Below are 16,314 nucleotides of genomic sequence, written 5' to 3'. Positions count from 1 at the left end.
ATGAACTACTCATGTGGAAAAATGCTTCCCAGCTTTACTTTAGCAGTGATTTTGTTGTTGTATTCATAACACCATATTCTCTACCTATCCTACTAACCCTATTCACTCTCTTCACCTAATTTGTAGAGGAGCAAATGAGGGATGCCTTTGTCTCTGCACTGTGTAAAATACACATTAGTACTTTCACATGGAATGAGCCAGCCACTTTACTGGTCAAATAACCTTGCTTCAGAATAAATTTTCCCACTTTCCTGTGGGAGAGAATCCTCACTCCATTCACTTTTCAAACATCCTTCTAAATGAAGACCTTGGTATTTTTTTAAAGCCTTTCCCTGCCTCATCATCTGTAAGCCTCTAATCCCTTTAATCTTTCTAGTCAGGAGATGTCCAGGCAGCAGGGAGCTTTGTAAAGGTGTGGAAATCTCACCAAATTCCTGTGTAATTCCCTGCTCCATGCTCTGGGTTGAGCTTGATTTAGCCTCTGTGGCTCCCAAACCTCTCCTCTGGATCTTGCCCCTCCTTACCTGCTCTCAGACTCTACATCAGGCCTATAATGCAGATGTTTAGGTGGAGAAGACACTGTCTGCTCCTGCTATGCATGGCACAAGAGACCTGTGCCATTCCTTGCAGCCCATTTGTATCTCAAAGAGAAATGACTCTGCAGAGTACACATACTGCACATGCTGCTTCCCAAAAGTAGGGCAGTGATCGCATGCAGCTTGATATCATTGTGTATTTAGCACTTCATCTTCTGCTCTGCAGCCAGGAGGAGCCACAGCTGAATTGATCCCAATGCAGGACTGTGAGTGCAGGAAGAAATGGCATCACACAAGGTTTCAGGCAGGAAAAAACCCAATAAAGTCATAATGGTAATTCACATATCCCCACTATATGTTGGCTAGTGATCTCAATGGAGCAGTGATAGTTAATTGCAGCAGGAACCAGTCTCTGTGTGTGCATGTAGGAGGGGAATTGTTCACGAGTCAGTAAAGGATCAGCTCAAAGCACCCATCTTTATTGCATAGCTGGCCACGTGAAGTTTAGTTAAGCTAGCAGGGTTTTGTTCATGCTGAATGAGAACTGAACCCTGAGTAAACACTGGAGTGTCTCTTCCCTGCTCAGTTTTAGTGATACCAACAGCATGACTGGGGCTGGACTGAAATCAGGATTCATCTGGTGATAGCGACTGAATGAAAATGTGGATTTCATTTCAAAGAGAGTTGAAAGTAAGACCTGAACATCTTTTAAATGGGGAAACAGCCAAAGGGGTACATTCTCGTCGACTTTAGGACTCTAGGTAAAGTGTTACAACTAACATTACCTTTAGCAAGGCTACCGGATCACCTCCTGCCTGTGACAGCATGTCCTGGTGGTGGCGAAGGGAGAGCTCGTCTGGCAGTGAAACAAATACAGCATGTGCGTGAGCAGTCATGTGTGTGATAAGGTGCCGAATAAATTTATTAAATCAAATTATCCCTTAATCTGACCACCTATATAAATCAGCCCCTGGGATGGCTCTGGATGCCGTAATGAACTAACACATAAACAGCAGCAGGCTTTTTAGGAAAAGAATCCACCTTGCTTTAAAACCAGTACAAGATCTATCAAAACAAGGAGTCTCTCAGGCTGATTACCCACAGCATTAAGCATTTGTACCTTGTTTATCATCTCAGTTTGTCTAGTAGCTTCACCTTCAGTCACTGGCTGCTGTCATGGCTTGGTCCAGCAGATTGATAAGTTCTCCTCTGCGCTTGCGCTGTCCATCATGGCACTCACAGCCCCTGGCCAAGCCACCAGGTACATTATTCTTTGTCAAGAAACAAAGATTTTGTAAAAAAAGAGTATTTTCCAATACTTGAGTAGCTCCAAATTGTCTGTGACTTCCTTGGATTTTGACCAGGAATTAGCAGGATTATCTGCCTTCCGAAACCAGTACCCGGTCTGATCACCCCAGGACTTTATAAGCCCTTTGGGTCCAGTTAGTTTTCCACAATAAGTTCAAAGACTTTCCATAGTTTCTGTGTCCAAAAGAGGGTGCTTCACCATGTGAATCTAGCCCATGTGCTCTGCTTCAGTACCATGCATTTTGCTGTGACCCACTCTGTTATTCATCTCATCTGCAGACAGCAACACTGATGGTTTAATGCCTTCCTCCAGATCATTAGTAAAGACAGAAGACAGAATGGGTGCAAAAACCAGCTATGATGGGGCCTTGACAGCAGCTGTGTGATGATGGGTGGAGAATTCCCTGTTTAGCCAGGTCTTAATCCAAGCTGGTGTTTTACTGTTCAGGTTTCTAGTGGAAACATGTGCCCCAAGTCAAACATCTGAAAGAAGTCTGAGTTTATTGATACTATTATTACCTCTATAAACCCAGCTTGGGATCTTATTGTAAAGTGATCTCATTTTACTTTGACAAGGTGTATATTCCATATATGTGAGCTGATTGGCATTAATGATCTTCCAGACGTTATATATAGCAGCTATCACTGTCATCATTTGCATTTACAGGTTGCTGTTAGTCAAGGTAATTTGCAGCCATGAGCAAATCTTCATGACTTTATATTGAGCCCAAAAGGCAACCCCTTTATGCAGATGTGGACTATGGCACATGGAGGTTAAAGATCATAGTGTAAGAGAGGATTTCTCCCTGCTTTCCTATGTAGGTTGTTCCTGTGGGTGCTTCAAAGGGGAAGATTTTTATCTCCTTGCATGAAAGATGATCAACACCCTTTATACAGAGCCCTCCCAGTTTTAGCTGTTGTCCCCAGCTGGAAGCCGGTTGCAGCGTATCTGAGCCATTGAGACAAGTTAAGATGTTAAATAACTGTGAAGGAAGTGACTGCAGTGATATTTACCCCTCTGTGCTCAGGAGCCAGAGGTCAGCTGGGCAGGTAGCACTGGGAGAACGCCTCAGCAAAGCCAGAAAAAAGGGGGAAAAAAAAATGATGTTTTGAATAGCCTCAAGTGATAAGAGCTGACTTGATGCCCCATAAGCTGCAGGTATCAGAAAACAAGCCATCCTTTTTTCCCATCGCATCTCTGGTCCTTCCCAAATGCTCCCGTGGGGCTCATTCAGCATTTACACATGAGAACTAACTAGAGGAATCAAGTGTGGGTTGGATGGCCAGGGTTTATCTGTTTGGGTCAATAGCAGGTTTCCTGGGGAGGGGTTCATCATCTGCCACACTGGTGAAGCCCTGGGCATCTGAATGCCAACACCAAGTCTTGAGCGGGTGTGAAAGACGCACGGCGCTCTCTGCAGCAGGAGCAATGTGGTGTCTGTGTTCTGGGGGATGAAAATAATGCAGGCAAGCTCATCCAAGCAGGGCAGGGGGAGCTCAAGGTTATGAAAATGAAATCATTCTTCTTTTGCTTTTCCAATGACTGCTACTGTTAAAATGAGTAATTGTGGAGCAGCCGTGTTCAGACAGATCTGTTGCTGCTCACAGTTCTTGGTGATAGTCAAAGATGTCCTACACAGCAAGGAAAGCAAACAGCAGCTGAAAGTCACGCTGGCTCGAGTGAGTGTTGGTAGACACAGACCCAGGCAGCCAGTTTTGCTGATGAAAGATCAGATTTGGTAGGGTAAAATAGGATAAAGTATGGGTAACAGGATAAATGCCAGCCTGCATGGTGAGGGAGGGTAAATGAAAGACAATCAAGCTTTGCATGTGAGGTTGTCAGCCACATTCTTCAGGGGACCTGCAGGCAGTTCTTTGCACTGAGTGGGCACATTAGTCCTCTGCTGGTGTTACAGGCAGTGGCTAGGTGTTGGCCAGTGCCAGATGCAGGACACAAGCTCCAGACACAGTCATGACTGCGGTCCCTGCTCTGGTTTGGTTCCCGTGGCACACCTTCAGTGGGGTCTCATAGAGAAAACCCTGGGGAGAAGCCCATCTCAAAGATTTTAGCAATAGATATTGTTGCCTGGGAAAGCAAAGTTTGTCACTGTGAATGCTCCCTCCACCATGCCCAACAAATTAAAGCCACACAGGCAGTAAACTTCCATGGGCCATTACCCCGCTCACATGGAGGTTAAGTGTGATGAGGGCCAAATTGCCATTTAATGTGATCTAATTGATTTTATAAGCTGTTGTGTTAACAAGAAGCTCCGCAGTGTTTCGCTGGCATCACCCAGCAGTTTGGTAACACCCGGTGCGTGCCATTCCCCTGCAGCGGATGAGCACTGGGAGTCACTGACAGGCATCGGCTTTGTGTGTAATCTGCACACTGGGGCTAGTCCCCAGGGCCAGGACTAGAGAAAGGATGCTACAGAGACCTGGCCAAGGTTGTACTGGGCTTGGAGCAAGCTGCTCTAGTGGAAGATGTCCCTGCCCATGGCAGGGGTTGGAACTGGAGGAGCTTTAAGGTCCCTTCCAATACAAACCAGTCTGGGATTCTGTGATGACCTGAAGAGCTTCTGTCTTCCTGCCATGACTCAGGGGCCAGTAGCTTACCTACATGACTGAGGGGAAGAGTGTCTGGTGCAGAAAAGCTGTTCAGCATCCCATGGGAATGGAAGGGTTGAGCAGCCCATGCTGGTGGGGAGCTGCAGGGTCCCCACAGAGCCAGGGAGTTTTTGGTGCCAGCTTCATGAGAAGTGGCAGACAAGGCAGCACAGCACCTGGCACTAACTGTATCCTTTGCCACTGTGCTGCAAGCAAGAAAAATGAGCAAGCTGCTTGTTTTATTTTGTTTCTGACTTGACTGCAGAGCTCTTCTGACCCCATCCTACCCCCCAGTGCTGGTCATGTCCCAGTAACCCTAGCCCTCAGCTCCTGCAGCCCTTCAGTCTTGTCTCCTGCTTGGGAAGGCAGGAGTTGATCCAGCTCCCCAGAGGTTTGCCCAAGGCAGCATTGAGGTTGATAAAAACCCATGCAGTAGCCAGTGATGCCCTGCATGCACTGAAGTGGTTTTAGTCCTGACTCCCTCTCAGCCTGATGCCGTGAATCCCACTGGCTCTGACTAACGGTCCCAGCAACTGTGCAGGATACTCAAGTTGCTTTTCATTTATGGATTCAGTGGGTCCCTGGTAATTGGAACATGGCAACTTCTAACACATAACAGATGATATGGTGGTGGAGAGAATTTGTCATTGCTTCACTCCCCTGCAGCAAGAAGGGCTCATAAGTCACAGCTGACAAATCTTTTAATGACTTCTAAACTTCATTTACAGCAAAGAATGAGCATAATCAACAACACTGATGGGGTACTAATCATCTTGTATTATTAAAAAAGGGGTCTGTGTCTTTAGCCTCCTCTGTGGTAGTTTAACACTGTGATAGGAAGGGTGATGCCCTCCTGGAGAAGGGCTGGCAGAGTGTGAAGGGATATAAATGGCATCAGCAGTGAGCCCCAGGAGTCCACACAGTCCTGAACCATCACACATAATCACGGTATGCAAGAGTGGCATGAGGGTATTGATGAAGAATGAGAGCAGTAGATGAGGTACTTTCATCTCTGGCTTTGACCCAACACTTGCTGACGTCAGTGGGAACATCACCAGACCATCAGTCACCCCTGGGCTTCAAGTGAACTGATGCTGAGGGTAGCACAGCACATGGGAGCGGATGTACCCTCCATAAATCCAGGCTTTCTTCTACTCTTTGCATCTGGAGAACTGGGGAGGCAAAGACCAGTAGGTGGGGAGCAGGATTTATTATTTCTCAAATGGGAAAGGAATGGCTACCAACATAGGTCTTGACATAGTGGTCATCTCGAGCAGCTCAGCTGCTTTTCGGGTGTCCCTGTTCCATCCTGCAGGCTCCATCCTTCCCATATGAGATGCTTTCCTTGAGTTGAGGGTCCCTCCCCAATTACTGTGGAGCCTTGGAGGTGGTATTTAGACAACCAAACCTCAGCAAATCCCACCGCAAGTGAGGCAGGAGCCCACATCTCAGCGGCTTGACTTTCTGTATCATAATCATTTATGTCAGTCTGCATATTTAGTGTCTGACATAATTTTTAAAGGCAGTCAACTGCTAATTAACTGAGAGAGGAAAGGAGCATGTCAGAAACCTCAGCTGTTAAAGAACTGAAGGTTAGTGTGCCAACGACCAGCAATTTTCTCTTGCTCTGCATCCCTAAGGCTCCCCATCCCCGCTTCAGCTCCATGGGGAGCAAGCGCCCGGCTTTGGTGATACCCATGACCCGAAGTCCGGTGGAGGTGTAGGGACAATCAGCTGGTTTTCTCTGTAGGAAACACGGACAAGTGTTTTGGAGGAGCAGTTTGATCTGGGTCCCAGAGGGACTCCTTTGATCTGCTTGTGGTGACTGCACTCACTGTGTCCTCCCCAGCTCTTGGCTTTGCCAGGTCTCCTGGCACTTGGGGCTTTACTGAAATCCCCAGCAGCAGGAAGCACGTGGTGATGTGGAAATCCCTGATTTCTGCTCAGTCATTCAGGAAAACCAGCCTTAGCCCTCATGGCTTGGAAGAGGCAGGGATGGCCCCAGGAGCCCAGCACAACCTTTGGGATGAGCAGGACCAGCTTGGCTGGGATCAAAGTAGTGTTTGTGTGTTAAAGGGGCTGTGGCATCAAGGTGCAGGACTTGTGCTTAGATAGAATGGCTAAATACTGAGAATTGCATCAGTGAAGCTCCATCTGCAGCAGTTCCTTTTGGAAGCTGGGTGGCACTGGCAGGTGATTCAGTTACCTAGCGGTGGGTTGGCAGCATGAAATAGGAGCCCGCATTTCCCCCCTACTTCTGGAGGCCCATATATCCTCACAGGAACCTGTATCATGTAGGTTGGACAGGACTTGGAGCAACCTGGTCTAGTGGAAGATGTTGCTGCCTGTGGCAGGGCCTTGGAAGTGGATGATGTTAAGGTCCTTTACAACCCAAACCAGTCTGGGATTCAATGATTCTATGCCCTATTTAGGCTGTGACATGGCTCAACGCTGGATCTTGGGAGTGCTCCTGAGGCTACCCATTAGCCATGGCCAGAGGTGTTTTGTATGAGGAGCTGAGCGCTGGGCTCATGGACCAGAGCAGGAGGCGTTTCTGCAGCCAGCCTGGAAGCCCCGCTTTCCCACCACTCCATTTTCTCTCTGCCATAAGCAGGAGCTGCAAAAGGCATCAGCAAAGATGCCAGTTCATTAACAGCTCAGAAAGTTCCCAGAAAGTTCACTTGCTTTTCCTCATAAATAAATCATTTGCTGTTAAAACAACATTTGGTCTGGTGGGGGGAGTTGTTCATTAAGGAACATCAAGTCAATAGGCAGTTGATGAGAACCCATCTCCACTGAGTACGAGTGGGAGAGTGGGGGATGGAAACATTGTGTTTTCCTATTAGGCTGCGAATGATAAAGAATTAAAGAATAATTCTCAAGAAATTAGTCATGGCCAGCCATTAATGAACATCTCAGAAACACACTAATGAGCTGCCTTCAGATGCCTGTAAAAAAGGGCTTTAATTAGATTAATACGTGTAGCATTGTCCATAGCCCAGTAGGTAATCATCAGGATCTGCACGACTGGGATTATGGATGACATTCTATTTAATTGCTGTTTCCTTTTCATTTTCTTTCCCCCCCCCTTTTTTTTTTCCTTTTAAAGATTCTTTCCTCCAAAGAATTTTGTTTCTGTTCTCAAACATAACCTAAACATTATCCGTGGAATTCTGCATCCGAAAGTGCTGCCAGGCTGGGCTTATCTGATTCAATTGACCTTTAAAATTTATTTTGCTGCTGTCAGAAAGAATGTTAGTCTGTTCATGAGAGATTTCCAAGGCGATTAGAAGCAGGCTCCTGAAGTCAACTTGTTGCATATTCTGCAATTAAAGAATGATCCTTTTTTGAGTTTGTTTTTTTTTTAGGAGAAAAATGCCTTCATTTAAGGAATATTTTCATGGGAAAAGCAGAGTCTAGGAAAGTTCAATGAGAATGGGGTGTTCATGTTCAAGTGCAGAGGAGCTCCTTCTTGTAGGGTGAAACCCAGCATGGTGATCCATGTAGGCTTCAGAGGATGCTTTCATTCGTGCTCCTAGAACACTGCTGATGGTGGGGTTTCCTTTTTTTTCCTCGTATGCTGTCAGGACTCTCGTGTTTTAAATGCAGTGTTGTTAGCTTTGGAGTGGAAACCCAAATTTAACCCACCAAGGTCGATACCTGCCTGAAAATCCTGGTCAGTGCATGACACATCCTTGTTTCCAAAGAAATGCATCTCTGAGCTGTAGGGCAGGACTGAGGGTCAGGGGCACTTTGAATGCTCCTTGCTGTCACACTGCGCTGCTGGTAGGACAGGGTTTGTCCATCTTTGGCCCAAGGAGAGACTTTGGCTTTACAAGCAGGTGGGAGGAAACACTGCCTCCAAAGCCAATGCAGATCAGCAGCTTTGGTGTAAAGGTGATGATCCATGATCATCATGTATATGTGCACACCTCTGGTATCTGCCTTATGGGAGCCATGTCCTGCCCCACAGGGAGTCCTCTTAGCTCCAGCATGACCCCACACATGTGTTTGTCCTTTGGAATGAGACCCAAGTTTGTGGAGACAGGCAGGGTGAGGGGCAGTGCTGCTGCAGGGGCTGCTTGGATGCATTTCAGAGGATCCAGCTGCAGGTCATCCCTTTATCACAGTTACTAGACAGGATTTAAGGCACTAATGAATAGATTTTTAAGCTTTCTGTAGGCATGAATAATATGTAGGACAGACAGTTACGAGCCACAGCTATAAACTGTGTGCTGACCTGACAGACTTTGTAACCGTTGTACCTTTAGCAACTGATTAAATACTTATTAAACCAGCTATTGATTATTTATGGAAGGATTTACCAGTTGCACTGCAATTTAAATCAGAGCCAGCTGGCAGGATTTCTCCAGTTCAAAATGGCTTGTTGTTTTAATTAAAAATTAAAAAAGGAGGCTGTTTGCATAGCAAGATGGATAGTTGAAGGAAGATTATGAGAGATCTAATTCTGTCCATGCTGCTGTGTGCTCAGTATCCGCTCATCTGGGCAGCAGCACCCTGCATCAGAAGGGAGTTAATCCCAAATCTGTGGAGGTAGCACTCAAAAATAGGTTATGGAGTCCAGCTCTGCCTTGCTCACCTCTATCCAGCACAAAGGCATCAGCATCCCCATGCTTGCTGGTCCCAGTGCTTCAGCCATAGGTGACATAACCCAGTGTGTACTGGTGACACAGAGCGGCTCTGGGAGAGGATGCGCCGGTGTAAATGAGTGTCAGAGGTGGCAGAGGGTAAGATGGATCAAGGGAACAGACCAGCCCCTCCTACCAGAACCCTGTGAAATGCAGAACTCAGCATCTGCCGCAAGCTAATAGTGTCAGGCAGGATTATTTGCTTACGTCCTGCAACAAACGTGCTTGAATCAGGTGTGTCTGATGTTTTCTCTCCCTCCTGCTCAGTAGCTTTGCTCTCTCCTCTGTGCTACCCAGGTGCACAGGATGAATGCAGCCACCATCTAAACAGGGGTGAAGGAGACCAGAGGTGGGCAGCAGCTACACCCTGTCCTTCACCCACCCCATAAACTGAGACCTGAGTGCTCGGTAGGGAGCAGGCAGTGAGGGCAGGTTATAAATACAGCTGACCCCGAGCTCCCCAGGAGTTCCCAGTGTGCTCGCAGAGGGAGTAATTGCTGGATGCTCTCCTGTGACCCTGGGTGGTGCAGGTGCATCACCACATATGTCATTACAGGCAGTCACCATCCAGAGTTGTTACAGCAGCAGCGTCTCCTGCATGTCAGGTGTTAAAATCATTTCATTCTACCAAGGAAAATATGATGTGCAGGGTGGAAACTGGGCTGAAACTGGACCTGCAGAGTGTGTGTGCTCGGGAGGAGGAAATAGTGTCCTCAGGCACTTTACAGGGGGGGAAAGATTTGCAAAGGGAACCCACAGCTTCACAAGAAGTTCGTCTGGCTCCTGCTGAGCTGATCTCCAGCATTCTGGCTCTGCCGCCTCTCTGAGCAGAGCAGAGATTTCCCCAAAAGTCAGCCCTGGTCCTGCAGAACTGGTCTAATAATTGTGACATCTTTGTCTGTATCCTTTTTTTAATAACTTTCTGGTCCCTTAACAGTCACGTTTGAGAGAATCGAAGATGTTTCCCCCAGAAGCCCCAAGGACTGGTTTCCTTCCAGTTTACTCCATTTATTGAACCATGGAACAGTGAACAGGGTCTTTCTGCTCTCCGGGAGGAGGGCTGAGCCCCTCTGGATTTCTGTGCAGGACATGCTGGGGACTCAGGAGTTATTAAAAACATTGCAGGGCTTGTGTTGGTTATTAAACTAATGCTTTGGAGCTCGGCTCTGGCATTTGGGGACTCACTAGCAAATTACTTGCAGCTCCTGGGGGAGGAATGATTGGCACCGGGGGTAGTAGGGACTTTGCTTTTAAATGCATGTGCATTCCTGTGCTGTCAATGGTGCTGCGGCAGTGCAGTCAGTGGAGCTCCTCTGTCTTGTAGCTGTCTCTGTTTTGTTCTAAGACTCGGGGTGTTTTGGCTAAAAGAAGGACTGTTTTAGTCAGAAATCCCTTAGAGATGAGCATCTGGGTTGATGGCTGCCTGAAGGGAGATGCTCAGTGTCACAGCCATGCCAGTCTGTGCTGGGGCATGTTAACTGCCTTGTTCCTCCCTAAAAACCATCCTTCTTCCCACTTGCAAGGAAGATGTTGGGGGTGAAAGGAGGTGGGCACCCTCCAAAAAGCAGTGAGGTGGTGCAGAGCTGGGTTTTGTCCTGTGAAAGAGTATGGTTAAAGAAGACCTGAATCAAGCTGTGTCATTCAGGCTTCCTCCAGCATTGAGCAGGGGTGCAGCAGCCCTGGGGACCCCCAGCTCTCACTGGAGCATAGTGCACCATAGGCTGCAGCATCCATCACGTGTGCTGGCAAGACACAGGTTTGCTGCTGCTTTTTTCAGTACTCCAAATGCCAAGCCGTCCCCAAACCTGGCCCTGGTCCCTGCAGGATGTCTTCATTTGTCATCTGGCTCACAGTGGAAAGCCACTGAGTTGGGAAAACTTGTTACTGGACGGAGGATGAAAAACCACATCTCCTCTTTTGTGAAGAAGCGTGATAAGAGGAGAATGAGAGCCCGGCTGCGTGTTGCCATCACGCTGAAATAAAGAGCTTTCTGCAAGAGAGGGTGGTGGGGCTCAGTGGGTTTGCTTTGCCTTTTTCTTCTCTGACAGTTCATCACTAAGACAGAGGCTCCTAGGGATTTCAGACACCTGGCTCTCAATTAAACAGCTAATCTGTGAAGCAAGGCACTTAAAGCAGGGAGGAAAAAAAGCAGCCCTGGCCTTGGGCTGTTACCAGATTGAATATCAGTGTTTTGAAGGGATTCCTGGATGTTTGTGGCAGCAGGGACTGTGACACTCTTTCCAGCTGTGCTGTCCTAGGACAAAGTGCTAGCGGTGGGTATCTGTGCACCCCTGAGTGCTGCAGCATCACTGGGGCCATGTGCAGGCAGGCACGGGCTCTCCTTAAGCATGGGAGCTGTGTGGGACCTCAGAGTAGTCCTCACACCTCCAAGAAATGGCACTGGGGATCTTTGACTTCTTGGGTACAAAGCTCAGTCAATCCCATGCTTTCTTCTCAGTCTGGCAAACAGGTTTCCTCGTGCCATGCATAGCAGGGTGGTGAATCCATGGAGAGCTGTGGTCCTGGCATCTGTGGTAGGGGTAGGCTGCAGGGGTGATGGTCAGGGGATGGTGGGAGAGCCCTGAGGTGGCACAGCATACCTGCAGATGGATGTGTTTATGGGGTCACTGTGGTGTGGCTTGAAGGAAGGAACTTATGACAATCTCATCCTTAAATGTCCAAAAGTCTCCTATGTCATTGGGTGCGTTTGGGAGCGGGAGGTGTGGTTATGATGTTTCTGTAAGCTTTGATGAGGCTGGTGGCACACACCCTCCAGACCTCTCCTGCCTGGGCCTCACTTTCCCTTGCAGAAAATCGCAGTCATCTGTGCTTGGTGTTCTCTGAGGTTCTAAAGGTGAAGGACCCCTGTATGCATTCGTCTATGTCCAAGTGTTATTACTACTTGCCTTCTGTCTTGTTCTCTTCCAACCCAAGTCTGTCTTGTTGCAGTTGTGCTTGGGGCATGAAAGGTAAAATAATAGCTGTGAAAATGCATCTACTGAAGGCTGATAGTTATTAGAATATTGATCTATAACCAGTTATATGTGTCTCTGCTGTGTGTATTTTCCTATTCAGGCATGTCACTCATGTCTGAGTTACTCTGCTCTGAATCATGCCCACTGGTTTTTATATGGCCTGTCAAAGAGACGATGGCATGAGAAGACACTGTACTTCATAGCACTGCTCTGGTGAGCTGTGCTGTTTCGCATGGAAAGGACACTAAGCCAATGTGCCTGATGGTTGTGCTGAATGTAATCTGGGCACGACAAAGTGCTCTGATGGAAGGCAGTTAGTTGGAGTATGAAATATTAATATGCAATGATTAAGGTGTCCTTTTTCAGTTGTTACAGTAAGAGGGGACCAATGAGTGATGTGAAATGAATATTGTGTGTGAGAAGAAGCCCCGTATGAACAGGACAGAGGAAGCAAGGGAGGCTGCGTTCTCCAGGGGATGCCAGGCTTGCACAGGGCAGCAGAAGAGCACTTTGCACAGCGGTTTTGAGCAGTGACCAGTGGTTTATCAGCTGCAAAGCGAGAGGAGTGCAGGCTCTCTGTTAGGCTGAGGACAGTGCTGGTGGTGCTCCAAATCTCAGAGCAATGCTGTGCTAGGAGCTCAGAGTCCCAGCTCCTCGGCCTTATGCAGAGCTCCCTGCCCAAGCCCCGCTCCCTGCCTGGGCAGGGACAGTGTCAGTGTGCAGCTGGCACTGGGAGAACACCTCATCTGCAGAGACACTGGGGCCTCGCTGGCTTCCTCCCAAGTCTTTCCCAGCAGCGTGGCCATTGCCTTGCTTGACCTTGAGCTTGCCACCTGGTGACCCCATCCCATCACTCATCAGGCACAGGCACATCTCCTGTGCAGACCCGCAGTGTCCTGACATGGCCCCAGAGCCACTGGGACTTCCACCAGGGAGCCAAGGGCAAGGCTCTACCAAGGGAGGTGGATGCTGAGCTCCCCACTCCATCACTGGTCCCTGCAATGGGTGGTAAAAGTGACTTCTCCCATTGCCAGCTTCTATAGGCACAGGCTTTATGAGGCTGTAGGGATGCAGCATCCCAGGCGGGGAGAAGAGGAGACAAGCACGTGCTTTTCCAGCTGCGGGAAGCAGTGGGGAAGGCCACAGGAGCCAGACGAGGAGGGTGAAAGGTGGGACAGGGAGCAAGGACCTGGGAGAGGTGCAAGTTCCTCTTCAGCCCCTACCTCCATGGCGACCAAGGTCGTGGAGGAAAGGATTTGGAGAAGTCTTTCCCCAAGGGAAGATCCATCTGAGAAACAGCTCAACTCCATCCAGCTTTTATTTTTAAGCAAACCCATAGAGCAAAGTGTCCATTGACAGCAGCAGAGCTGGCTCATGCTGCACCTGACGAGAGGCTGCAGACACTAGATTTGGGGGAAAATCACATGGTTTATGCCCCACACCCCTCCATTCTACCCAAATCCCCCAGACAGCCTTTTCTGTTCTCATGCACAGAGGCAGCTTAACCCGTGTTCCTCCTACACAGGCTTAAGGAGTTCAGTGCCCTGGTATACTTGGTGTTTGCAATGGCAAGCAGCTGGTCAGGGGTTCTGACTGTTGCAGTAACGCACATCTGGGCTGGTGAGGGTTCAGGAAGGGTTTGGGCAAACAGCAGCCTGGCTTTTCCCTAAGCTGGGACTGGGCGGGATAGGAGCAGTAAAACTCTTCAGTGATGGGGTGTGAAGACAGAGACAGTGTAGTAGTATATTTGAGCACTAGGTTTTGTTTTGAGGAAGAAGGCATTCTCCCTGCCTGCGTGTGGCTGGGTCAGACCTGGAAATAGTGTGGGTCAGTCTTCTCTATTGTCTGCTTTCGAGCTGGACTGAAGTTCCAAAGCCTGGAGGCACAGAGCCAGTGACAGGAGCCCTGATGCTTGTCTGTATGGGTAGAAGTACCCTCAGACAAAATGGGACTATGGACAGGAGCAGCCCCTGCTGGGTATCACAGAATCATAGAATTAACCAGGTTGGAAGACCTTTAAGCTCAAGTCCAACCATTCCCCTGCACTGCCAAGGCCACCACATGGCACTGAGGGCCTTGGCTACACGGGGTGTGAACACTTCCAGGGATGGTGACTCCACCACTGCCCTGGGCAGCCTGTATCCCAAGGGGCATCACATGCCAGAGCATCACATGCTGACAGTGTCAGTGCCTCGGGCAGGCTGGGCTGCGAGCAAGGGGCTGGGGACTGGATCCACGGGAGCTGCACCTATGCAGATGGGCAGCTGCACCTATGCAGATGGGCAGCTGCCACTGTCCCCAGCTTGTACCCAGACAGACTTGGTCTTTAAGCCTAGAGAGCCAAAACCCCAAAGGCAAATGGTGCTTTAGCTCTGCCCAGTGCCAGGGCAGATGCTGGGGACTACCAGGGAGGTGATACCATGGGACTATGGTAGCAGTGCATCCCCTGTGCCAGGCTCAGTGACCACCTGGAGTTGAGGGGACACTGGTGGCATTGCCCAGGTGCTGGGAGTACCTGTAGGTGCTGCTGAAAAGAGCTGGGAAAGAGCAGCAGCACCTCCATGTGCATCATAAAATACCTTCCATAGCTCTGAGCTGACTTTTCCCAGGTAACAACCACATGTTATGTCTGGATCATACAATAGCGATCCTAAAGCATCCCCTCTCTTTCTGGAAGATGAAAATCAAACCGATGTCTTTGGACAGCTCTGATTTTCTCTGCAGAAATGCAGTTGGGCAGCCAGACTAGCTTTAATTTCACACAATATCCAGTCCTGTCCTTGGTACTCTTAGTCCTCGGAGCTGAAGCCTATGCTCAGAGGCTGCCTAAAAATACCCTAGGCAAGAAACTTGGAGGATTGTGCCTTACAGCTATGGGAAGCGGGTTGGAGTGGCTTCCAGCTGATCTGGCTGATGCCTTCGCCATTTCCAAGCTAACAGTGACACCTCCTGTTAGCGCAAGATTCTGCTCAAAACCTAGCATGCAAATGCACAGGCAGGCAGAAGAGAGCAGATACCGGATAGAAGCACATGGAGCTGTTTGCCACTTGCATCCAGAAAACTCAAATCCTTTCCCAGCTGCAAGTGCGGATCCACAGGGACGAGGCTGTCCCTGTGCATGGTGAGAGCTGGCCTGTGCTGGATGGTACTCAGCTCAGGAAAGCTTGGTAAGGTGGGCATGAGCAAAGGTGCTGAGTACAGACTGCTTTCAAAAGAGCAGTCCTTTGAATTGTAATTAAGTATGGAGAGGTAGAAGCTTTTGTATAATAGTATTAAAGCTTTATGTAGGTGTAAAATGCATTTAAATCTTGTTTTGGCCATTAAAAGCGACCAGCTTGCACCCAGAGTGTCAGCCTGATAAATAGGTTTCCAACAAGAGCTGTGACAGTCACCTCCCCAGTACACAGGGGGTCTCTGGAGATGGGACCCCCTCAGCTGTGACTTGCTGATGTTGAGGAACTGGTTCCTTTGCTCCAGGCTTACTGTGAGATTTATCCCTCACCCCTCTGTGTAAGACTCCAGCAATCCCCTTACACACCTCCCTGACCATCGGTTTGTTCATTCAGGTGTTCAAGATGTCGTTGAAGGTGCAGACGAGCAACATCACGAACAAGAATGACCCCAAGTCCATCAACTCCAGAGTCTTCATTGGCAATCTCAACACAGCTGTGGTCAAGAAGTCAGATGTGGAGACCATTTTCTCCAAGTACGGGCGAGTGGTGGGCTGCTCGGTTCACAAGGGCTATGCCTTTGTACAGTACTCCAACGAGAGGCACGCACGTGCTGCTGTCCTGGGTGAGAACGGACGTGTGCTTGCTGGCCAGACACTGGGTAAGTTGTTTCTTCAGCTATTTTGGGTGTCCAGGGGCAACGTGACTTGGTTGCTCCCCAGGGGATGGTCAAGGGATGTCCAGTCCACAGTCAAACTGGGACATCGATCTGCAGATGAGGGTCAGGTCCAGTGATGGTGACGTTGGTCAGACACAACCCAATGATGACTGAGTGGGTCCATAGTGACAAGGCAGGTCTGGGAAGTCAACCAATGGGTCAGGATCAACAGGGTCTACAGCAAGACAAAGACATGCTGTGACAGAGCTGGAGACTAGCGCTACTACAGCGCAGCTTGGGTAGGTAGGGGCTGAAGGCTCCTGGGTCCCATGTGCATATAGGTCACAGCAAGGCTGGTTATGGCCATTCAGAGAAAGTATCCTCAGGGCTGTGACACTGTGGTCCAAACCC

General features: G+C 48.8%; 1 protein-coding gene across 3 annotated transcripts in view; it reads left to right on the top strand.

The window, feature by feature from the left end:
- RALY (RALY heterogeneous nuclear ribonucleoprotein) overlaps nucleotides 1-16,314 on the top strand; it is a 118,172-nt gene that overhangs the window by 80,621 nt on the left and 21,237 nt on the right. For all 3 annotated transcript variants that reach the window (XM_061441458.1, XM_061441459.1, XM_061441457.1), the window contains one exon: nucleotides 15,642-15,906. In XM_061441458.1, the coding sequence (XP_061297442.1) occupies nucleotides 15,651-15,906 (256 nt within the window). In that variant the 5' untranslated portion in view covers nucleotides 15,642-15,650. The remainder of the gene's footprint in view (nucleotides 1-15,641; nucleotides 15,907-16,314) is intronic.

The sequence above is a fragment of the Pezoporus flaviventris genome, unplaced genomic scaffold (assembly GCF_033815535.1).
Source record: "Pezoporus flaviventris isolate CSIRO_AGI_PZ_B2104156 unplaced genomic scaffold, CSIRO_AGI_Pfla_v1 ptg000213l, whole genome shotgun sequence".
In the NCBI taxonomy this organism is placed as follows: Eukaryota; Metazoa; Chordata; class Aves; order Psittaciformes; family Psittacidae; genus Pezoporus; species Pezoporus flaviventris.
The sequence above is the reverse complement of the archived record's forward strand: the minus strand, read 5'-3'. Positions and strand labels throughout refer to the sequence as shown.